General features: G+C 36.4%; 1 protein-coding gene across 10 annotated transcripts in view; it reads left to right on the top strand.

The window, feature by feature from the left end:
* INPP4B (inositol polyphosphate-4-phosphatase type II B) overlaps positions 1 to 25498 on the top strand; it is a 557518-nt gene that overhangs the window by 514101 nt on the left and 17919 nt on the right. For all 10 annotated transcript variants that reach the window (XM_039875840.1, XM_039875842.1, XM_039875841.1 and 7 more), the window contains one exon: positions 731 to 885. In XM_039875840.1, coding sequence (XP_039731774.1) covers positions 731 to 885 — 155 coding nt within the window. The remainder of the gene's footprint in view (positions 1 to 730; positions 886 to 25498) is intronic.

Below are 25498 nucleotides of genomic sequence, written 5' to 3'. Positions count from 1 at the left end.
TGGCATTAGGTAGACTTATATTAGCATCCTGGCTCTGCTCTGTGGTGCACAAGTTATTTAACCTGTCTATATCTCAGTATCCTCACCTGTAAAATAAGAATAATTGTACCTTCCTCCAGGGTTCATGTGCAGTTAATTAAAAGAGTAAATCTATATGAAAATTTTTAGCAGGGTACCTGGTACAGAGTAGATGTGCAATTACCAGCGGCCATTTGGGGGGCCCTTATTTTTATTAGTTGTATTGATGAGTGTTCGGCAGTCCCCTTATCTGCTGTGCTAGTACCATGTAGATGTCTGAAATCTCATGACATAAAACCAAGACCAGCAAAGCTTGCTTATATGTCAAGTAAAAAGATTTTAGTTTTTACGATTCAAATCAACTGTCTAATCCAGGAAGTCCAGACGGTTTTCCCACTCACAGTTATGGTTGCTCCTGAGCTATGATCATTACCATCATCCCTTCAGGGAGCATTGCTGCCTCTGCCGGACATTTACCATCTCACACAGCTTCATCAGTCCCACATCTCACATCATCCAAAGAACCAAATCGATTAAATCTATTCCACCAGCTTTTGAAATGAAAAGGTAATGTTTTCACACTGATAGGGCAGATCGAACCGACTATCATAAATTAACATAAATTTGGTGCATTTAGACAAGAGTTTAGAGGAGTCCCACACTTTGGAGTCCTACAAACAAAGGATAAAACGTTTCTATGTCTGTGTTACAGATTTGTCGCAAACTCAATGGTATTCGGTTCACCTGTTGTAAAAGTGCCAAAGACAGGACGTCGATGTCGGTGACGCTTGAACAGTGCTCAATCTTGAGAGATGAACACCAGCTGCACAAAGATTTCTTCATCCGAGCGCTGGACTGTATGAGAAGGTATCCATCCCATTTTCCAACTTTCTTTTAAGGTCATTTTAAGGCGTTAGTTGTTTTGTTCGTTTGTTTGTTTTCCAAATACATATTTTACTAGAGGACTAATCACTTAGTAACCTCGCTGCATTTTCATGGCATATATAGCTCATGACATGAAAGATAGAATAATTTTAAATATTCTCCCTACTCATTTTAGGCAACAGAAGAAAATATGACTGGATTTTGATAGTATGCATAGAAAATATAGTTCATTAGCTTATCTGAACCCAAGTTAAGGGTTCTGGCCCTTTCATAGATAACACTTGAAGAACACAGTTTCTTTATATATAAGCAGTTAGAGATACGCATGAAATAAAAACTAAATCATTATCCAAACAAAAGCTTTCCAATTGCAACTAACAGGTTCTCTTTCCATGGCTTGCAGGGTCTCTGGCTCAGCAACTGCCTTCCTAAAATTATTGTCATATCACTCATCATAAAGAAGGAGTGACACTGATATTTTAAAATAGAGAATTAGCGATGTCACTATGCTGACATTTAAAATGCAACGCCTGAAGTCATGTTTCCTGATTCATTTCCACAATAATTAAATCTAAAGTCTGAGCCATAATGGAAAGGAAAAAGTGACCCATTCACAATGTCTGTGAGCAAGGACACACGTTAATTAAAAAGTTAAGCGAAATTGTCTCATTGCCACAAAGACGGGTTCAGAAGCACACCAGGAAGCATGGGACAGGCTCCTTGTTCCCAAACAGAGATGTCATGTGATGCTCTAGAGAGCACTGCTTCTTATCTGCCATGTCATTAGCTTCCACTTCTCTTTTAACCACGATAGCCTTTCAATGGAGACCTTGATGCTTGCCTGCGCGCGTTCTGTGCCTGTATGTTTTCTCCACTAATGAGAGGTTTCTGAAGCCCTCTGTTTTACCCCATTCCATGTCTCTTGGCATTTGCATTGTTCAGTGGAGTTCTATCACAGCTTTTGATAGATGTAGGAGGATGTCTTGGAGGCCTGACATGAACATCTCAGCCATATGAAATATATTTGGTTGATATAAAAAAAATCTTCTTTCAAAAATAATCTCTCAGCACTAACAGGGGAAATTCAGAATTTGAGTATGAAGTCTTCTAATGTGCATAAAAAGAGTAAAAGTGTCACTGTGGATGAAAAGAGGGTCTGGTCTGAGAGAGAAGAGCAGGAGCACATGATATTATAGGCCAGACACACCAGGGACTAAAACGATTCAACCAACAAAAAATATCTGGAAGGTGAAACCGTTACTTGTTTGTTTAAGGTGGAGGTAATGGATCTTTTTGACAATGTTTTCCAGCGTCATAGTTTTTTGGAAGGCGGGGATTTGCAGAGCTTTTCGCTGTGCCATCTGGGGACCCCACACTCCAGGCAGTGGCTTTAAAATGCATGTCAGAACCACTTCTGGAGCATTATAAATCCACATATGTTTGGACTCTGTGTGGTTTATAACTGAGATCCAGGGATCTAAATTTTTTAAGAATTTCACAAATATTCTGGGGCACAACCCTGGGGTGGGTGAATCAGTGTTTTAAAGGAGTTTGAATTTTATGTTTTCGAATGAATTGAAGTTTTTCATTTGATTAAACATCGATTGCAATTTATTTTACTTTTGAATTATTCTAACCACCTTTCAGGCTATTTACTGTGGATTCTTTTAAAGTTCACCAGGGTTATAAAATCATTGCTGTTTTCCTAGTTTATTTTTCCTTATCTATATTAAGTTTTTCTATTTTATTGTGTTTATCTCTGTAAGAGTTGCAAATTATTATATATAGATGAGCAAGACATTGTTGATAAAAGGAAATAAATAAAGCTTCACCTAACTGTGTATTCAGAAACACCCTTACCAGAATAAGCTTCATGAGAATAGGTATTTCTGTTTTCCTTTCTTCACTACAATATCACCAGTACCTAAAATAATGTCTGGTGATAGTAGGTTTTAAATAAATATTCAAGGGATGAATGAAAGACATAAGGTTCTAATACTCAAGTTCTTTCTATACATCGACATTTGGAATTCAGTATATCAAATTATCACTCAGTCATGACATATTTATAAGCAAAAGTTTCATAAGACAAAAGCAAAAGCTTTGGAAAAGTAATGATACAAATTCAAAAACAGACCACAAAGAGCCTACCTTAACTCGCAGTCTGAATCCACCCTTGGTACAGTTTTCAAAAATTTCATTCTCTCTTTTCCTATATAACCAGTATTTACTTGCAACTGCACGCTTCCAACACGTGCCTCTAGTTACAATCAGCTTGACCGAACTAACAAGACCCTCCTCCAATTCGAAAGTTAGCAAGGTGTCTGGGTAGATCTCACTCTGTAAGGCACTCTTGGTAGTTGCCAATAGTGCAAGTCTGAAACAGTGATTCTCAACCACCATTGCCCATTTGAAACTCTGAGGGCTGGGGTTGAATGGCAGGGGTCTATCATAGACCAGCCCCTGGGATGGAGCCAGGGTAGAGAACCACTTGACTAAAGACTGGCTCATTTAAGCAGTCACCCTGCAATAACTGATTTGAATGGCTTTGTGGTAAGTTATAATCCTGGTCTATATATCTTTCCTTTGGGTTCTGATGTTATATGTATTGCCAAATTCTCCCTTGATCAACTATAGCAGAAATTTACAAATTAGTGGCTGCATAATCAACAGATTTAAAAAAAAAAAAAGAAAGAGAAAATATAGTATCAGCACTCAGTTTTCAGTTATGGAATCTCATTCTACATGCTAAGAGCCATCTCGTCCCAGGGCATTTGTAGAAAGAATTTCTGGTAGGGACTTTTCAACTTCTGTTTGATTAATAAATGATTAGGATTGGAATTAAAAATACAAAATGTGACTGGATTATAAAATGTCATGTTTTATCAAAAAATAATTTGTTGGGAGACTTAATTGCTACTAAAAAGTAAATTAAAATGAACATGACAGTGTACTGTTACTTCCCTTACAGGAAGTCTAGGATTATGTATGTATACAGTGTAACATTGTAACACCATATTACTTAATTGTCTATCTGTAACTTTTATTTTCCTTATGCTACATTACACTGGAATCTATCATTCTATAATGGCTCCTTAAAATTAAGAAAGTTGATATGTCATTAGTAAAATTAATCAGGATACGTTTCAGCCTATAACCTATCTATCACCCTTGAGACACAGGACTTTAATCATTCTATTTTAGTAAATATTTAATTCACAAGAGAGAGATTAAAGGTCCGTTGAGTTTACTATTGAGTTTTACTATTGCGTTTCATATTCTGAACATACTGTACCTCAAATTAATGTTAGGGGAACATAATTTATGAAATGTTTTACTTTATAAATCATTGACACTTAATATAAGAAAAGGTTTATTTTATTTTATTTTTGTTTCTCATGACTTATTCCTTTGATGGTGTCACTTTTGAATTATGTAGTTCATTTGTGTTGAAATAGAAAAATGGCTTCCTTCTTTCCTTCATCTTATTTCCACTTCAGCTTATTTTTCTTTCCTTTTGTTTGATTGTACTAGAGAAGTAGAAGAGAAGAGCTGCTATTATTTCATATCATCCTCTATTTCAAATATTAAAGTGAATAATAAGCATTGTAGAGACAGGTAATTGAAGCTTTCAGTTATCTCTGGGCTACTAGAAAGGGACGTGTTCCCGTAGAACAGCATAAGTGGGAACAGTTTTTCCCTTATCACTAAGTGTTATCTCTTCCCTTGAGAATTTCAACGGTGCGTTTGCTGCATTACTTCAGTCCCAACCTGTGAAAAATAACAGTAATAAGCCCAGATGGGGTCACCATCATCTTAGGGCTGCTAATAATTGCATGAAAACCGACCCCACTTAGGATGTTTTTGCTTCAGGGGACAGTAAGGTAAAAGATACTGCAAAGAAGATACTTCTTTAGAAATCATATTGGAGCAAGTATCTCTTAACAAGATATCTACATATGAACCACCAATAGAAAACTGATCTTACTGGAGAAATCAAAAAGATAACCTGCAAAAAAATTTCAACTTCCTGAACAAAATGTATGTGCTAATTTTAAGCAATCTTCTTCATACATTTATGTGCGCCATATTCTTTTATTACCAAAAAAAAAAAAAAATAGTGGTTTTAAGGTTGATTTCTTCTCCCGAAGTTGTTTGGTATAACATATTTGTTTTCTAGTATTAGTGAATTGATTCGATACATATCAAATATAAATATAAATGAATCTAGTCAAGATAAATACATTTAACTTCTGCCACAAACACAGGTTTTTAACATCAGGAAGACCTGGTGGTTAAATCCTTGTTTTAACATTTATTATCTGTGTAATAAATGTTAAAACAAGTTAATCGGACAAGTTAATTCATCTCTAAGCCTCAGTTTCCTAATCTGTAAACTAGGTATAACAATATCTTTCTGTTCTGTAGGTGTCGTTAAAACGAGACCACTTATTTAAAGTCTCTGTGACCAGGGGGTATTAAGTGCTGTGCTTAATAAATGTCATCCTTATTAGATGCTCTGCTTAATAAATGTCTCATTGCTCCCCATGCTCTCCCATCTCTCTCTGCCATGAGTTATTCTTCCCTAGCCCATGTTTCTCTATAAGTCCTCCTCTGAAACTCCTAAAATCAAGGAACCTCCCTGGTCTTCAAGGTCTTGGAAGTCCCGGGATTAATTTGGTTTCCAAACGCTTGGGACAGGGGGTTCTCTGTAGTCCTCAGATAGCAGCACCTTAGCACTCAGAGACTGGAGCCAGTGGGCGTCCAACTCCTGAATGTCCACAGGCTTTATTAACAACTTGGGCTATCCAGTCAATAATGAGCCAGGAGCCCCACCTCAGGAGATGATCTGGGCAAATATAACATTAGCAAAAATATGTCATTGTCATATGCATAGTCAAAAGTAAACATTTATTGAGTATCTACTGTGGCCATGCCAAACAAAGGAAGAAATAGTTTTCTAACAATAGTAGCAGCTAACAGTCAACGAGTTCTCACTCTGCACTAAAATTACATTAAACATTCTGTATGAAGAACCTCTATTAATCCCCACAATGCTAGGACAAAGGAGATGAGGCCACAAACCTAGGAAGTATGAAGTATTAGAGGGGTTTGGAGGAGAAAAGGAATCACTGTGGCCTGGGGTAGTCCTAGGGATGGGGTGGAATGTGAACTGAGGATGATATTGGTAAGTAGAAAGGAAGAGATAGGAGTTCGTGACCAGGAATATCTAAGCAGTTATAGCTAAGAGTAGAGTGTATTAATCCATCACATTTGTTAAGTGTTTTTATTTACATAAGTGGTATATAATGTGTGTCACATTTGCCCACATATTCTTCAGCTGATATCACATTTTTGAGATCTATGTTCATACATGGGGTCTGGCCCTCTCCTTTAAACAGCTGTATAATATTCCCTTGTGTGAATAGACTACAATATATCTATTTCCCTATTGAATTTTAGATTGTTTCTGATATTTTGCTATTACAAGCAATAGTGTAATAGATATTCTTGCATGTATGTCCATGAATACCAGTTCATAAACTTGTTAAGTGGAATGGGGTGGCAGGGCATTTATATTGTCAGTTTTACTAGATGCTACCAGATTGCTCTTCAAAATAGCTATACTAATTTATAGCCCACGAGCCAGGCACATGTTCCTGTTTTTCCACGTGCCCCAATATTTTCACTTTAAGAGTTTTTACCCATATGATGGATTAAAAGTGATACCTTGATTAAATTTGTATTTTCCCAATGATAAGGGACATTTAACATCTTTCTAAACATTGATTTCCACTTCCAGCACCTCATTCTTAATATGCTCTATATTTGGGGAGTTTGCCCATAATTGCAAGTTAAACAGATTCCAGCCTTTATAAACCACTAGGTTGTTGTGTTTAAGTAAAATTCCAGAAAAGAGGGTTTCAAGAGTGATAGTTTTCTAAAAATATTTTTTATTTGTTTTGTTTATTCAAGGAAAAAATGAAAGCACAATGGAATAGGACAAGGGTCTCTTGGGTTTGGATAGAGAAATGCACAGTGTTTTGACAACAGCCTGTGGCAAGTTATGAGCTTTGTAGCAGAGGTGGGGGCAGAGCTCTTTTTTAGTCAAGGGAAGGAAACTTCCTGCTGAGACATGAACAGACAGCTATAGGCGATTAGGTAGGTGACTGATGCCTTTGCACTTGGAGCGAGTGTAGCAGGAACTAGTCTTGGAAAAGGCTTTTTCTCATTAAAAAAGCCTGAGATGCAGGCAGCACAGGCTGCTCTTCAGAGAACAGTTATGTCAAAACCTAGAAAGTTTGTTTATGCTTCTGGAAGGCTGAGACACAAGAATCAAGGTGAACGTGAATACCATGTTCAAAAAAAGCAACACGGAATTAAACGTGTGGATGTGGGCAAATATCAAAGTTCCAACTCAAATCTTGCTTACTTTTAAAGTCCATAGTTTGTTAAGGCATCTGGTTTCCATATAAGAATGCTTCTCAAATCTCAGTCATTCATTTAACCAGCCAACAATTTTTTCACAAGTATCACGTGAATAATTGTTTATTTTAGCCACAATGGATTGATGCACTCGATGTGCCTGTTATGTTTGTCCTAATGCACATGAGAATAAATCCAAAACTATTAAAATCGATGTCTCGTCAATGTAGCATGTTAACACTGATGTACGGTCCGTGTAACATTTTGCTTTCATCAGAGTGCCTACTATCCTCTGCTAAACACTGTCAAATCCTCCTTCTAAGCTAAACTAAGCCTTTGGTTATAGTGCTTCAGTGTCCAGCCCAGGAGAACAAACTAGAAATCCTCACTAATGAAATCTGGCCTGGGAGGCAATAATAGCATTTATGAAAAAGTAGCTAAAATATTGCAAACTTTTCTCCTGATCAGAAGACCGCAGATGACAGAACAGTTGGAATGCCGGCATAATGCATTTATGGTCAAAAATATATTATGCATAATTAGACCCCATCCTCTTCCATTCACTGAGCCTATCAAAATTTATATGAGTGTGAATGACATCATTATAGGGATCCACCTGGTATCTCCACTTCCTAGCAGTGAGGATGAAATTCCAAGAGTCCCTAGGTGCTTTACCTTTAAAGTAAAAAATGTATGTAGGGAAATCAGTAACAGAATGTAGTATATAGAAAGTCCTTGATAAAGTAACCATCATCGTGGTGATTTTACCATCATTCTCATCTCAGAGTTGTTGTGAAGATTAAATTAAATAATAATCATCGAAGCCCTTAACCCAGTACTTGTTACATTGTAAGGATCAGTAAATATTAAACGCTGCTGTAGCTGTTATTGATGTTATTGTGGTGGCAATTGTCATTATTATATTCTGATTATTGCTGCCACCTTCTTGGTCATAATGGCTTCCCACCGAATTGCTTTTACTAAACTGTGCACTGGTGTGATATCCTCAAACTATGTTGAAGAAAGTAAAAGGAATAGCCCTTTGAGTTATTCATATTGTCTATGCACTCATTCTCAAAGTGTGTTCCCCAAGCCAGCAACATCAGCACAACCTAAGAACTTCTAGAAATGCAGGTTCCCGGGCCTCGCCCCAGACCTACTAGATCAGAAACCCCAGTAATCAATGCTCTGATGAGCTCTCCAGATCAGTGGTCTCCAACCTTTTTGGCACTAGGGTCCAGTGCTCCTGTGACGCTGTAATGCCTGATGATCAGAGGCGGAGCTGAGGCGGTGATGCTGGCGCTGGGGAGCGGCTGCAAATACAGATAAAGCTTCGCTCGCTCCCCCACTGCTCACTCCTGCTGTGCCGCCTGGTTCCTAACAGGCCATGGACCAGGACCAGTCCTTGGCCCGGGCGTTGGGGACCCCTGCTCCAAATGATCATAATGCACACTTAAGTGCGATAAGCACTGATCTTGGGTAAGGATAGTGTTACCTTTTTAACAGTTTTATTGGGATATAATTTACATACATATGCCATACCATATAGCTCATGCATTTGAAGTATAGGATTCAATAGTTTTTAGTATATTCGCAGATGTTATCTAATGTTAGAACCACCATCGATGCTATCTAATGTTAGAACCCGTTCATCACCCCTAGAAGAAACCCCGTATCCATTAGCCATCTCTCTCCCACCTCTATCCTCCCCGCTGTAGGCAACCACTTATTTACTTTTGCCTATATTGGACCTTCCATGTAATTAGAATCATACAATGTGTGGTCTTTTTCGAATGATTTGTTCCACTTAGCATAATGTTTTCAAGGTTTATCTATGTTGTCAGACAATTTCCATTACCTTGCAATATTCTCTCTTTGTGAAGATTCTTTGCATTCATTTCTATAGTGTTAACATAAGGCTTGTTTATGATTCTCCAGAATGACTCGGGTGTTGGGGGGCGGCAGGGGGGTTGACAGTGAGGGAGCTGGGAGTGATTATATGTGTGCACGTATGCTTTAATTTTGTGGCTTCCCTTTTGTAGAGACTAATAAAAAGCTTGGGGCCAATTTTGTGATCCATCTACTTCAAATATACAGCATTCTTTAGTGGGCTTTTAAAGAAATATATAGTGGACTCATTTCTAGTTCCATTTTATGAGATAATCCTTGCATTGACTGTTTCTTTCTCACTTTTCATTCTTTTTATCTTACTGAATTTTATGTTTCCATTTAAACTGCCTTAAATTCTTTTTTAAACAAGGCAAGATTTAAATACTTAAAAATGGAATCACATAAAGCATTCCGCCATCCTATGCTCAAGACCCTTCCTAATTCTGCTCTTAGCACTCATCAAGTCAAGTTGGATAATACTGATTTATAGATTTTTTCCAAAATGCAAAAATATCTAGTCTCTTATATCTGAGTTTATGCATTTTCAAATGATGCCTGTCTTCTCAACTATTTGAGAAAATAATGGCATTGTATTTTTATATGCTTCAGAGTTTGCAAATCACCTTGACTGCTCTTTTGCTCCAGAAAATAGGAATACAATCGATATCATCTTTTTTTTTCAGTTTTGGTTTCATAATTTAATTTTATAACATAAATTCAAATATGGAATTTTTATAACACTGATAGTTTTATTTGATTTTGTGATAAAGACAGTTTTTTTCTCTTGGAAAGACAAGAACAAATGTGAAAAAAAAAGAAGATGATATTACAGCTGTCAAGAGATATTAGTTTTGCCAGAAAAGGAGGGGGAAAAGCCTTCCTCTTCTCAAGACTGAACTGATTTTACAGTAGCTGCTCTTGAAATAGATACATTTATTGAAAACTCCCAACTATCTCCAGTCACTGTGAAAAAAGAAAAACCATTTTTTCTATATGATGAAAATCTCACATGCATATATGCAAGGCACATGTGATGAAATATGACATGGCCATAAAATCAAAAGGCCACTGAGGCAGCCATGAAGACCTGCCATGGGTTCAGCATGAGCACATGAGCAATGTGTGGTCGACAGTCTGTGAAAGGCCCAAACTCCAACATGCATTTTCCAAGTTTAATCTTTTTTCCTCTGATGTGACTACATAAATACAATTTTTTTATGTGTGCATTTTAATAACTTTAAAGTTGCTAATGAATTGTGTAGTTCCTGAACAGAGTGTATGTAGATCCTGTACATAATTGGAAATTAATTCTAAATCACGAGGCTTTATTTAAGAGTTAAATAAATCTATTTTTAGAGAACAATACGATGCCATATTGATATAGTCAGTTACGACCTCCCCAAAATGCAATCTTTAAAGTTCTTTTGTAAATTAAAACTTTATATTACTGAGATTATATATGTCTGACAAAGTAATTCTTTTTAATCTAGATATTGTTCCTAAGTTTATACTAACCCCTCAGTTAGGTATTGTGGAAGGCTTTTTAACTGAAGATTCTGTCCCTTAAATCTAATGTGATGGTGGGCAAGAGCAGGCATCCCATACGCAACTGGACGGCTCCTTCTTGAGTCAGCTGGAATTCTACAGTGAGCAGATGCGCTTCTCTGAGCAACAGTGAGAATTCAGACAGAATTCCCGGAGCTAGGTCAGCTCTCTCTGTTTGGGGAAATACTCTAAAGCCACTTGAGAGAATAGTTTAAAGCTACTTTTTTTTTTTTGACAAAATGACTATGGTAACCTTTCAAGACTTATGATCCAAGTAAAGACACTGAAATGTAAAAGTGAATTGCAATGAACCTTTTTCATATTACTCTATGACTTGCTTTGGAGGCCAAAGTTATAGATATTAAGCAAAACAAATTTATATATAAGTATGTATACACACACACACACACACACACACACACACATATATATATACATATATATATATATATAATTTTAATGTTTGTTTTCCTTAGACCTAATTTGATCTTAGTTGTAAATTGCCCTTTTATTCATGTGACCCAATTTTTATGACTTGTGAGAGATGTGTTTATTCTTATCCTACTGTTTTAGCCACTAAGTTTAACATTAAGTAAAAAAAAAAAAAAATTACAACATTCTGTTGTCTCATTAAAATGAAACAAATTGAGAAAAGGAGAATAACTACAAATTGACAAGCCAGTTTCCCCCAGATACACCAGACTGATGACTTAGCTCATTATTTTTATGGGTTGGTACAGGATATTATGGCTTTTGGTACAGAATAAGATTTTATTTTTCAAGCCTCGATTGTTATTCTTCTAAAAGACAGTTTTCAAACTACTTCCATTTCTGAGCACTTGTAACTTTTCATATTAATGGTGTTTTAAAACTGCAGTGTTCAGAAAGAACCTTAGAGATTATCTAGTGACCCTGCCAGCTAAGGCAGGAATTCTTTATACAACATCCCTGACAGATTGTCAGGTAACCTTTCCTTGCACATGTCCAATAGCAGGAAGCTGGTGTATCACCCCATTCTGTGGTTGGACAGCTGCATGTTAACTTTCATGTTAAACTTAAATCTGTCACCCCATAACTTCCAGTCCTCTGTATGAATCAATACAGCATAAGTCAGCCTCTCTTCATGTCAGCCCGCAAGTGTTTAAAGATGGCTGGTATGTTCTGCTTAATTGTTTTAAGATAAAGATATCTCCACTGTCTCTCAATGCATTCTTCATTTTTAATGTCCTTTATAAATAATTGCAAGCTAAATTGGACACCGTGATCTAAATGTAATGTGGAGAACTCAAGTAAAACAGGACGAAGGTCTGCATGTCCCTCTAGCCCCCATCCCACCCCCACCTCTCCCCCTGCCTCCCTTTTTTCCTCCTTCCCTTTCATTATGTGATGCTTACTGCGTGCCAAGTACTTTCCTAAGCACTTCACAAATATTATCTCCCCTAAACCATATTTTAGCCCTAAGGATTAAGTCTTAAAATAAGGAAACATCCACAGAGGGGTTAAATGACTTGCTCAGGGACTCATAGATAGGAACTGGTGTGAGGTCCATATTTCTAAGAGCATAGGGTGCCTCTTTTAATCTATATTTATCTCTTTGTTCCTGGATCCATGAGCTGCATGATCTTTATGAAAGAACTTTGTTTCACTATATAATAAATTGAAACATATAGTCCTTTGTCATATATACTGCTGTCTACCAAGCTCTACTGGGATAACTGATATTTTGCAATTTTTTTATTCTTGTCAACCTTACCCCTGAGGTAAGTATGGGTGGCCTAGATTAGTATAGTGGCCACATTATATATTTTCTGTGCTTTTAAGAGATGGAGCTGAGTTTTATAATAGACTATACTTCTATATAATGATATCTAATCAATCAGTAGTTTAAGGGTTCTTCAACCAAACATTTTTATAAATGAGTATTTAAGAGCTAAATTTTATGAGACCATTTCTTTGAGCATGGTGAAACACATTGAAAGATCATGGAAGGTGCAAAATGAAAAATTAGTCATGTATACACAGCATCTAGCTACACTGGAACCAATTTGTGGTTGATCCTTAGACAAAACCAGACCACAAAGTCTTGACCAAGTTTTAAAATTGGTGGAATAGACAGTTTGGATTGGTTCAAGTTCACTTCAGTTCCCCACTGAACCATCAGTGCGATGATGTCCAAGAGAACAGGGTGTCAATGAGGAGTTGCAGTTATGTAGGATCTGCTTTCTCTTCATGAAGGCCCGGCCTAAGTTCAAGGTTGGGAAAGCAAGGTAGAAAATCAGAGCCCTGCGCTCACTCTATTTTGTGTCATTGGCAGTGGGGGCGGGGGGCGTGGAGCCATATCTCTTTCAAGGATTTACTTACCAACACAAAAGGCAATTTGCAGCATGATGATGACTTACTTCTGTGTTCTGTTTCTGCAAAATAGGGCCTACATAAGCTGACCTTGGTTGATCACATACCTGTTGTTTCTACAAAAAGTTCTTCATTTTATTCAGGGTCATTATTCCACTATGGCAGAAGCCATTTACCATAGGGGTAGGTGGCTCTGAATAATCTCCTATGTCAGTGAAGTAAGCAATTTTTAAGTGCATATTATTTACCGAGAATCATGCTTCATATTGGAGATACATACACGAATATGACATGTTCCTTGTCCTCGCAAAGTTCAAAATCTATTAGGAGAGAATCATATACAAATAAATCATGAAGGATTAATTTTTTTTTAAATTATGTATAAACTACTTTTGGAAACTTAGATAAGGGAACAGTAATTTTTCAGGGATGGTGGGGTGAGTGTGGGCACTATTAGGGCTACGGAGAGAAAGTGACCTTTAAGTTGGCATTATTATGAAACAAGTAAATTAAGAAAGGATATAACCCACCCCCAAGAGACTGATGATTCTTAACTTAAAGAAAAAATAAAAGCTATTGATTACTTCAGAAATTTCAGCATGTTTTGTTAGAGGCATAAGATTGGAACATATTGACAATAAATATTAAAAGTAGATTATCAAGTTATGATTTCTGAGAAAGTATTGTCTTTAAGAAAAACTAGGGAGTGACTTTTATAAGCATCCAGGTTTAGAATCCCTATCCTTCCACAAATGCGTCGGTTTCCTAGGTGATTTCTAACTTGCCTGCGATTTCTGCCTTTATAATTGGCTTCATCAGGGCGAGGCAGGTAAGGTAGTAAATTCAGACCAGAAGTCTGTAATACAGACAAAACCTAACCTCTCCCATTAGCTTCTATTTTAGTTGACCTCTTCTCGATACCTGTAAACACCACACTACTCACTCCTAATTAACCTGTACCTTTTATTCCAGAAATGAGGGAAAGCAGAGTTAGAGCCAGACACCTTACAACAGAGCATCATATTCTGATTTTGTTCAAGAACCTTCCCCATTTGTTTTAATACTGGATTAAAATTTTTCAATTATTTAAAACATATTCTGCAAAAAGGAATTTTAATTTAATTTTTTTTCTATTTGTGTTTTTAAAATTTCAAACCCTTCTCATTTTGTTAGGTACGAGTGGTATATGAATTCTGTCTGCAGTGCTTTAAACACAATATTGAACAGGAGAGCATCTAGCCTCCTGTGCTATTGTATGCTGGTGGGATACAGAACAGTTTGAACCTGAAATAGCTTTCTTAAAGGTGCTCAAAGAAAAAATAACCCACAATCTGAGAAATAATAGCCCAGCGATAGAGTGATATTTATTTGAAAACCATTTGTGAAAATGAGGGATTATTTTTATTTGAGTGAATCTTAGAAATCAGATTTAGTCTTCATTTTCAAGTCTTTTCGATAGTATGAACTGATTAAAATATCAGATCTGCACACAACTTATTCTAAATCTCTGTATTGTGCTAATGAGATTCCAATATTTACTAAGGCTAAGGAGTAATCAATTTTAATCAAATGCACTTATTTATTAACTAGCATGAACACGGCCCAAATGTGGTATACTTGTCAGAGGGAGCAACACTTGGCTCTCTAGGAGGACCTAGACTCAAGTGGTATTTTTATATACTATTCTTTAGTATAAGGCACATTTAGGTAGGTAAAATATGTTCCTTGCTCTAAAATAACTCCAGTCTGGTAAGAGAGACAAGACATACACAAATAAAGAAAACGCAGGGCTGCATGTGGTGAATGCCATCTGGTCGGACCCAGAAAGTACTCTTAAGTGCTCACAGGAGGGTGAGATCCTCTGATGCCGACTTTGCCCAGAACACTTTAGTTGGGTCTTGAGGATAATGGACAAATTTTATATGTACTTATATTTCATTTTTACTAAATCTCAGGCACTGTGGATTCTAGAAACACTTAATAAGGAGCAAAAAGAGCACTGCACATAGAGAGAATGGATTTGCAGAAAGTTTCAAGAAATAAGAAAACAAATTTTGATATAATTTTAAGCATCAGTAGCTCAAGGAAATAGAACATTACCAATTCTGAATTTTGGGCCTCGATCTTTTTGCCTGTAGGTATGTAAGAATTTCCATAATCTTTATGCCCGGACAGATTTATTTCTAGTGGCCCAGAGGTCTTTGCTAATGTTCATGTCAGTACTGACTGACTTCTTAATTTCAAGTCCAACACTGGGTCTATGTGTCAAAATGTCTTTTACATATGGAATAGCTACTGAGACTTTACCTTTTTGAATCCTAAGCGGAAATAGATAAATTCAGCTACTTGGTTGAATGAAGCTTTACTTTAGTTCTCACCTTCAACCCTGGAGAAGGAGAATAAAATTGAACTAGTAGAAGCCAGTCAAAAATTTAATTATAGAATTAAGTTTCTGTAACTTTAGAATGAAATCAATAGATAAAAACAATGCAGATAGAAAAATCTAATGATTGATTTCTAAACATTCTCATACTAAAATGGAATATTTTTATCATTATAGACATTCCTATGAAAAGTGCTACATTTTCTAATTGTAGGCTTGTTATATGATGATGTAGTCATAGGTTCCCATTAGTAATTACTCATTTCCATAATAAAATTTAAGAGGAAAAAATTGCCTCCTTAGCATTTTTCACTTCTTGATCATTTGTGCAGTTGACAGGTAAGGGGCAGGAAAATTCTCCCATTAGAGCATTCAGGGTCCCCAGGTAACCAGGACAAGACAAAAGGTGCATCTGAGTTGCAACATTCAGCTCAAAGTTGACGTGTCTCCTTAATTTTCTCTTGTCACTGGTGTTGCTCAGATTTCCAGAGGCAACTAGAAAACACTAGACTTCCAGCTTAATCAGTGTACCCTTTTATAACCAGGGATGTAAAATATCGTTACCAACCCTTTGCAGATTTGGATTTGCCAAATTGGCACCTGAGGTGGTTCATTTCTTTGTAAAATATTTGGGTGTCTTTAGGCTAAGCTGCTTCGAGTCATCCTTGGAACTTTGTTGCTGACCAAAACATCCAATAGTAGCTTCTTTCTTGGACCTGGAGCTTAGGCTGTCCTTCTAGCTGCCTTTCTTCATCTTCCTAGTGAAATTAAATTTGTACAAGTACCACATTATCCTGTTTTATTTATACAGTCTCTGTTCCATTAACCATTGTATCTAATTTACTAAGCAGAGATTTCTTCGAAGTTTTAATATTTTGGAAAGGAGAGACACCATTCAACATTTTATCTTCTGTAGCTTGAATTTTTTTTAAATCAAATTTACTTATAGTAGCAATGTTTATAGTTTAAGCCTCTCATTTACAAGAAAGCATTTTCATCTCATAAACTATTCACATACTAATTGTTTTTGTTGTTGTTTTTGTGAAAGGATTCTTATTACCTTCCATAAAACAAAACTTTCCATAAAAAAAGAGACTTTATAGAAAATTAAATAAGATTGTTACAACGTTGAACAAATGCTATTTACAACACTCATGATTGAAAATGATGACTTTATGATTACAAAGCCTGATGATGCAGCATGTGATGTGTATAACAAACACCAATGTAATTCCCTTTTTGCACTTTTTTAAGAAGCTAATGTGCGTTATCTCATCTAGCTTCAATGCACATGTGAGAATCAGGTAAAGGACAGAAAACTACTTCACTATTTGACAAAGACCTCCTATACTTTATGAATCTGGGGTTGATGGCTGTATATAACATGTCCTCTTCTATATGAAAAATCCAGAATCCATTTGTACCACAGAATTGTGTGTATCATTATAAATGAAAAGAAGGAATGCAGAGCTCGAATCTCTTTTTAAGTGCTTCTTAGTAATCAGTGATTGTCCGTGTTAATAGTAGTCTATTTGACCATCAAACCAACTTTAATTTATTATGCTATTGAAAAGGGATGCATAATAGTACCGTGGGTCCTGTAACTTTGAAATTATAAATGCATAGAGTAGGTCCACAAAAATTTTTATTGAATTGATGAGGCAAAGACAAGAATCTAGAAGGTTTAAACTAGTGAATGAGGTCTTACACACACACACACACACACACACACACACACCAGTCACTTTTGTGTCATAAAATGCCTTCGTAGACAATCTTCAGCTAATGATTATAATTTAAATTAGCTGATTTCGAAGCCTTCATACCAGTCCATAGAAAAGATTATTCTGAATAAGCTGCCACAGTTATAGAGACTGTCATCTGTTCCCTTTTACAGAGAGTGCGTAATAAAGACTATGTCCCATATGTATATTATCTCCGTCTCCTAAATTCTGGGTGCCCACCAATGTCATTATCTGTCTGAGGATATATTTAAATATGTTCGAGGAATCTTTTGTGACTGTCCAGCCTCCTATAATCACAGCACTAGTTTTAGTAATGGATCAGAAAATATTAAAACAAATGCAGATCCTTAATCCGGGTAAGCAGACACCCACGATTAAGTCGGTTTTTAATAAAAGGAGAAAAAACTCTCTGGACTATCTGTGGAATTACCTGAGTTTCAAAATATCGTGTGTGCGTATGTTGTGAACTATTTCAAACTGCGTTTTTAGCCCCAGAGGCGATCACTCTCCCTATCATCATGAACCATCTTCCTCTAAGCAGCACAATAGGGATAACAAAACTTATTTCAGTCTCAATTTAAGTTTAATTCCCAGCTGGAACTTGAAATGAGGCTGTAATGAACTTGAACTTGCAGCAGTGATTATCTCATTCATGCGTATGAAAGTGTTCAGATACAGTCGTGGTGTTTCCAGATGCTACTCCGAAGGCATTCATTTCTGCAGAAACAGGTGAAAAGCAGGATATGACTCAGCACAGGGGAGTCAGCCAGGTTTTGTAGTATTTCACCTTATACATGTTATATATACATAACAGCATATAGGATGATCAGAGAATTTTTTTTAATGATCTATAGCACAGGTCCCCAATTCTTAAGCCATGGACCGGTACTAATCCTGGCCTGTTAGGAACCGGGCCACGCAGCACAAGGTGAGCAGCAGGCAAGCAAGCGAAGCTTCATCTGTATTTGCAGCCGCCCCCCAGTGCTAGCATCACCGCCTCAGCTCCACCTCAGATCATCAGGCATTAGATTCTCATAGGAGCTCCGGTCCCTGGTACCGAAAATTTTGGGGAATGCTGACCTATAGAACAACATTTCCATAAAATGTTTCTAAATTAATGTATAAAACATTAGCAATGTTATTTGGAAGAAATAGAAAGACAAAAGTTGATAATGTATGATAATATATAACTAAACACATTAAGTGAAAGGTTTAGTAGACTTATAAAGTATTTCTAAGAAAAAGAGCAGATCTCCCAGTATCCAAATAACTCCTCAAACTATTTAGGCTTTCCGGAAGACACATGCATTCCTTTGGCTGTCCTAGGCATCCTTTAGTATTTTATTATTAAAGTACTAAATTACATTCCATGGACATGAATGAATGATTGTGTCTCGTTATACACTTTGAAGGCAAGGCTTCAGGTAAGGATAAGGAGAATCTGTGTCACAGGTAAAAATTGACACATGAAAAACCTGAATTTCGGTTCTCATTGTAACCTTCTTGCTCTCTGACAGGTTGGAGATTAGTAACCCCTTGTCCTCCCACAGTTTTCTAGGTGTACGTTTTCTCTCCCATGATTTCTTAGAGAGTAATTGAGGGATTCAGGTAAATTCTGAGTTAAATACTCAAGCATATCGAAAGTATTTTTTGAGAAGCTAGGCCATGATTACAGGTACGATTTTAACTTTTCTCTGTGTAAAGATGTGGTGGCGCATCATTGGAACAAAGAATGTGAGACAGGATTTCTCATTTTTCCTAAGAAAATACCAGTGCTGGCCCCAATATCACTAGTGTCTAGGCACATACAGAATGTTAAAGTGTTAATAGTAATGATGTGAATAAAACATAAATGTGCATTGCAACAAAAAATTATAAAGTGAACACCTGAGAAACGACAACCCAAGAAATCACATGTTGCCAGCTCCCAAAAGCCCCCAACATAATTACATATTAAAGTCTTAAGAAAAATTCCACCATAAAAAAACTGGACTTTTATTAACCCAGCACTACATCAATACTTGTGGAACACAATAAGGGAAATTGTGTAATTTAACACAATAAGGAATCTTGGTAATTTAAGCACTGTAAATTTCAGCCAGTAGGTAAAATAAGGGCTTTATGTACAAAAGAATGTTTAGTCAGAGTATTCTATATATTTTTGATCTTTCAAAGAATTCTATTTTGTGAACATGTGCCTGTTTATGGAACAGGAAAGAGAAAGAAACCTATGTATTTGCTTTCATTTATACCTATGTGCAATTGCCCTAGTTTATGTTTATTAGAAAACATAGAAAAGCATGGGTTATACTTAAGTGATCAAGCAGCAATTTCTAGAGAAGTAAATTTTAAGTAAGCAATACCTAGGGAACAAACAAGCTAGTTTTAATAAAAGAACAACATTATTTTTCTTTAGAAATCCTTATGCATTTTAATAATTTAGTCTGCATCTAGCCTCTCTAATTATCATTATCTCAATTATAGGAGATTAAATACTTATAATTATTCAAGGTGTAAATATTTGAACAAAAATTCCAATATATGTTAATAATTTTGACTGAAAGTATCATAGCAAAACATTATCAGTTAGGTGATTATCTCAGGTAGGCTGAGATGAATTATAAGGTTAAGTTACTCAGTTCTTTTGTCATATATAAGATTAAATTAAACATGGACTAGAAACATAAGAGAAATAAGTACCATAAAATGTATAATTAAAAAGCAAGCAAGCAGTAGTCTATAAGTAAAACATTTTTGGTTAAAAACAATCAAACTCTGCTCAACAGCTCATCAAATTTAGATTTGTAAAGTTTATAAAAATATTTAGAGAGAGTAATGCAATATGCATCACTTTTATATATAAATTGTAAAAACAAAGAATTATTAGAAAGTATAGCTAAATTCTCTTTTTTTGAAATCATTACTGTGAACTATGACTTTTATAGAGATAATTCTTTTACAGTGTATGTTTTTCAAAATTCATTAGCCATTATTAGAGAGATCTTGTAGATTATTTTATTGTCATTTATTCAATAAATATCAGTATTTATAATTACACTAATAATTATAGCTACTATTTCTTGAGTACTTAATATGTTCCACGGATGCTAAACATACTTAAAGCATACATGTTTGTTTGTATATGTGCATGTGTATATTTAACTTTCATATCAACCTGTGTATAAGAACACTATTATTATCCTCATTTTAAAGATGACAAAATGAAAGTTTAGCAAAATGATGTAGCTTGTTCAAGTAACACAGGTAGCAAGAAGCAAAGCCAGATTCAAATCTAGGATTGTCTGACTCTCTAGAACATAAGCAGCATGCTATGTATAAGTAGACACAGAATCTTTTTGTAAGATGCCTAGTGTGATCTACTGGGAATTTTTTAAAAGACCAACAATTTATAGAATTATAGGAAACTATAGGCTAAAAATCTGTATTTTGGTTTTTCATCGACTGCTGACTTTTTTATTAATCTTTCTCCAATGGGAAGTATTTTAAGGTAATGCAATTGACAGCTAATTCCTTGTCTACTAGAATTAGGATACAATTCTCCAAAACAAAAGGATAAACACCCTGATCCATTCTAGCTTCATATAGTTATATGAGAATGTCTTAGATCACTATTAGATTAACTTTGGAATCTTATTTATACAAAGTCAGTTCTTTATAGTTCTCTAACCAATTTCTTGGCAGCTGGTTACCAATAAATTACTTGTTCTTATTTAGAAAAAGGAATTAAAGAATGAAAGTAAATATTTGAGCCATGTGGTTGTGGAGTTCAAGAACACCACCAGACTAAACGTCTAAAATCAACTCCTTAAGTCAAGGGATATGACCCATGGACCAGTTTTTAATTAATTTATAGTTTTGGATAATTAGATAATGGTGTCTGGATTGTCTTCACTATTCCTTGATACTTTGTCTTCTAATGTATCTTGAAAATTGTCATTTGTTAATCTGACCATAAAATAAACTCCTGCCTATTGATATATTCAACTTTCTGGAAAGAAATTTATTTAATGTCTGCCACATAACCACAAACCCATATTTTAGCCAAGTGCAGCTATTGTACTAAGTCTTGAGTATCAATCAAAAGTTATACGATTGGTTTTATTACTTATATTTCTTTATTTTATGTTCTTCCTTCAAAATTTGTGATACATAATATATACTTCTTGTGATCTCAACTGCTGCTGGAACTTTTCAACCCCGTATTTTCTTCCTATCCCTTTGCAGTCTGACTTCTAACCCATCGATCCACTTAAGCTGTTCAGTTACAGATCACCAGTAACTACTTCCTTATCAAAGCCAATGTTGTAAAAAACGATCTTATTTGTGCAGATTACCATTTCTCAAACTCGAATCATGTGTTGGCCTCTTGAAGAAGAAATAACTATTATCCACCTTCCTTTCTGACATAGGCTATTTTTAGTATGTTACTCATCTACGCCTAAACATAAAACCAGACATAAACTCTCTATGCCTTTAGGTCTTATACACCTATGAAGTCAAAACAAATGTACAAATTACACAGAACAAAACCAACAAAATCTGAGTTAACGTAATTCATTTACCGTGACGTGATACTGTTTTGCTGAAGATAAACTGCATGTGACAACAGTTCAGTTTGCCTGTACTTTCTGCAGTATACGATGCAATTCTCCTATTACTTTCTTTTTTTTTTTAACAAGTATAAAAACATTTTGGCTCCCGTCACTTGGCTCTATGAGTGCATTAAGCCAGCTTTAGTTGTTCTCTCACGGCTCATGGTGACAATGTCTAAAAGTCAAGGCCAGCGGAATCATAAACAGTGGTACAAGTCTCGATTACTTGTCTGTTGACTGAAATCCTGCCTTTTTCTCCCTTTGATGTGTCTTTCAGCCTTGACACGTTCGCTCTGCCCTTTTGGTCCCAAGCTATTTGCCTCTCATCTCGATTATTTCAATATTCTCTTCACTGACTTTTCTGTTTCCGATCTCTCTACTTTAATCTACCCTGCATGGTATTTTCAAACTAATTTTTCTAAAACCCACATATATCATGTAGAATTATATAATCTGGTGGTGTCATCTCATCTCCTCACCTCTTTATCAGTTCACGCCCTCTCTGTCTCCCTCTCCCTCTCATCTCTTTACCAGCCTTTCTCATAAATACCAGCCTCTACACGCTCCTACAACAGACATGTAACAAACAGCAAACACCACAAATCCTTGCCTCTGTCATCTTTCTTCTTAGTTCCTTGTTAATGCTGTCCCTTTTTACCTAGATGTCTTCCCCCCTTACCTCCATCTAAATCCTGCTGAGGCAATAGGCATAAACTGCGGTAAACTGGGGAGCGCAGGCACCCTAAGCCTAAGCCCACAGTGAGAACTCTTTAGAGTCAAAACCTTCATTTATGGCGATGCCACATGTTCTCTTAAGTATTCCGCATATGAGGAGCTGTCCTAGGTAGACTGTAAGGCCACATATGCAGGTGCTATAATCAACACAGTTTCTTGCACAATGCAGAATGTAGAAGAAAGAAGTACAATGCAGTTGTCAAGAGCACAGACTTAGGAGTCAGAAGGAACCAGATTCAGATTCTACCTCCATCTCTTATTACCAGTGTAAGCCTGAGTATTCTACCTAATATCTCTGCATTTTCCCATTTGTACTTATGGCACAGTCGTGGTGTGAAAGTTAAAGATCACTGGGCTGAAGGAATCTGCAATTGTGAAATAGTACTCAACAAATGGTAACTTTCATCATTAACTTTCTATAAGCCTCATTGATGCTTTGTAAATGAGCGTTATCTGAACCCATCCATTAATTTTATTCCTTCCTGGAATTCTCTGTGGATTGTAAGTTGGAGCAGCAGCAGCCACGCAGCAGTTTCAGAAAGGCTAATTTCACATCATAACTGTCTACGAAAAGGAACCAAAAGCCATGGGATTGCTGAGGAAATAGAGAGATTATAATGAGTCATATAGGTGTGGTCTGCAGCTTGGGTCTCTCTTAAATCCTCTCAAGTATCTTCCCCCAAAAATTAGCCTCATGATGTATGAAAACCTGAGGAGTGAGAAAGTGACTCCTCCACTGCTCGGGATGGGGAGTGGAGACGGCTTCGTGGTGTGGGAGCAGAAGAATATCATGAGTGCAAACGTTCTGCACACAATCCCAGCTCGATGCCGCTGGGCTGCTAATGAGATCTGGTCCTCCTCTGGAAGCCTCTGCGTTCTTATCTGAAAAATGAAGGGATTGGACCTGGTGATCCCTGAGGTTCCCTTCTGGAGCGAACAATGTGAGTTGAAGAAAAGCTTTAAGCAATTTAGACGTAGCCAAAACAAGAGAAAAGTAGGGAGAAAATACGCTTTTTCTAAGTTCTATGTCTTTATGTCTTACTCAGTTGAACAGAGTTGAACAGAAGGAAGTTGCTACAGAATGTGATTTCTGGCCGATGTGCAACAAAGCACAAACCCAATGGTCAGTAAAAGAAAGGGTGGTGCCCTTAGAATTCTCTCGGTTCCACTGAAATGAAACTACTGACACATTTTTTATTTTAACCATAAAAGTTAACTCTCAGCAATTACCACAGTTGGCTCTCAGCACTATTTTGTGCTCTCTCTGATAGCCATCTGCTTGGCAAACAACACAGCCATTTCAAGAATTATTGCAGAAAATTGTCACGAGCGTCACAAATGACGATTCTATTAGACTCAGTCTGGTTATCTGCACCAGTGTACTTACAAAAGGGGACAGAGAAGAAAAAAATGTATTCAAGATAAAATACTCTTTCCTGGGTCTTACAATTTATCATTGCTACCTCTGTTTATAATTCTTATAAAGTATTTTCTCCAAGATGTCAGTTCACCCCATTCCCCATCTTTCATTTATAGTCTCTCATTAATTTCTATTTCTTTTGCTTGATTCCAGACCTTTATGACTTTTCAGCCAGTCCACTACTGTAGTCTCTTTTCTCTAGTCCCTTGCCTTCCAATCTACTCTATACCTTCCTCTCAGAGTTTTTCCAAAAGTTCAACATTGATCATTTTACTCCCCATTACATAGAAAGTAATGCTAATTCTTTAGCCTGGAATTTAGGGACCTCTGTCATTTCAGGATCAATCAACTTTTCCTACGTCATCACCCCCTCTTCTTATCACTCTCAAACTGTTGTCGGTTTGGACGATTCAAAGTACAAAGTGCTAAAAACATAGTCCTCGAATAAATAAGTAAATAAAAAATCCCATTTGAGGCTTTAACCCAGCAGTTCCCCAACTCACTTCATCACAGATATCTTGGGGAATATTATTTTCATGGAGTTGTATTTTATATCCTGAGAGAGCTTGAGAAGTACAAATCAAAAAGGAAAATTATTCAAGATCCACAATCAATTGACTATAACTTATATTGGGACAGTCCTCAACTCATAAATATCTACTTTTTTTGAAAAAAAAGAACAAGGTGGCCGATGATCCCATATCCTTGAATCTTCCCTATTTCTTCTTTCCTCCATGCCTCCAAGCATGCTTAGCTCACACGTCCTAAGACAGTTTCATCAATAACAGTTTCATCAATCCTGTTGACTCTCTAAGGCTCAGCGCTGTCTTTCTTCCTTTCGCTGTGTCGAGGCTCTGGACACAGCAGTGGAATTAGAATAGAATTCTGCCTCCCGTGCTTCACCACTTATTCATCAGTTGCTTGGAAAGCTAATTTTCATTTCTACTGTTCCACTGAGGGTCAAAGGCTACAAGTCACGTAATTATCGAGCCCAGTGACAGTTATTTACTTTGCAACCTCCTTGTTCCCACAGCAGCATCATCTGACACTTCAGTTATACCTTCTTTCTTTGAATCAGTGACTGATTTCTATTTCACTGTCTACCTTCTGCTTCCTTCTTCATTGATCCTAAAAATGCAGGCACTTCTCAAGGTTTGCCCTCAGCCCTCATCTCTACTCATCATATACTCTCTACATGAGTGACTTCATCTAATTAGCTCAATTTTTGTGGGAAACTTCCAAATTTAGGGTACAGAGCTATGGTACAGGATCTGTCTAGACCTACCTTTGTACACATCTATTAAAGTTTTGCATCAAACATAGCGAACTTAAATAGAATCCATTTCTCTCCCTGATCCCCTATCTAAACGCAACATGTGCTTTATTTTTCAAATTATGTCATTTTTAGAATCTGTAACTTCCTCACCCTTGGAACTTCCTTCCAAGTTCAAGACCTCATCATTTTTCGCCTTGATTATTATAATAG

Source organism: Pteropus medius, unplaced genomic scaffold (assembly GCF_902729225.1).
Source record: "Pteropus medius unplaced genomic scaffold, Ma_sr-lr_union100, whole genome shotgun sequence".
Taxonomy (NCBI): Eukaryota; Metazoa; Chordata; class Mammalia; order Chiroptera; family Pteropodidae; genus Pteropus; species Pteropus medius.
This window is presented reverse-complemented; position numbering and strand designations above follow the sequence as displayed.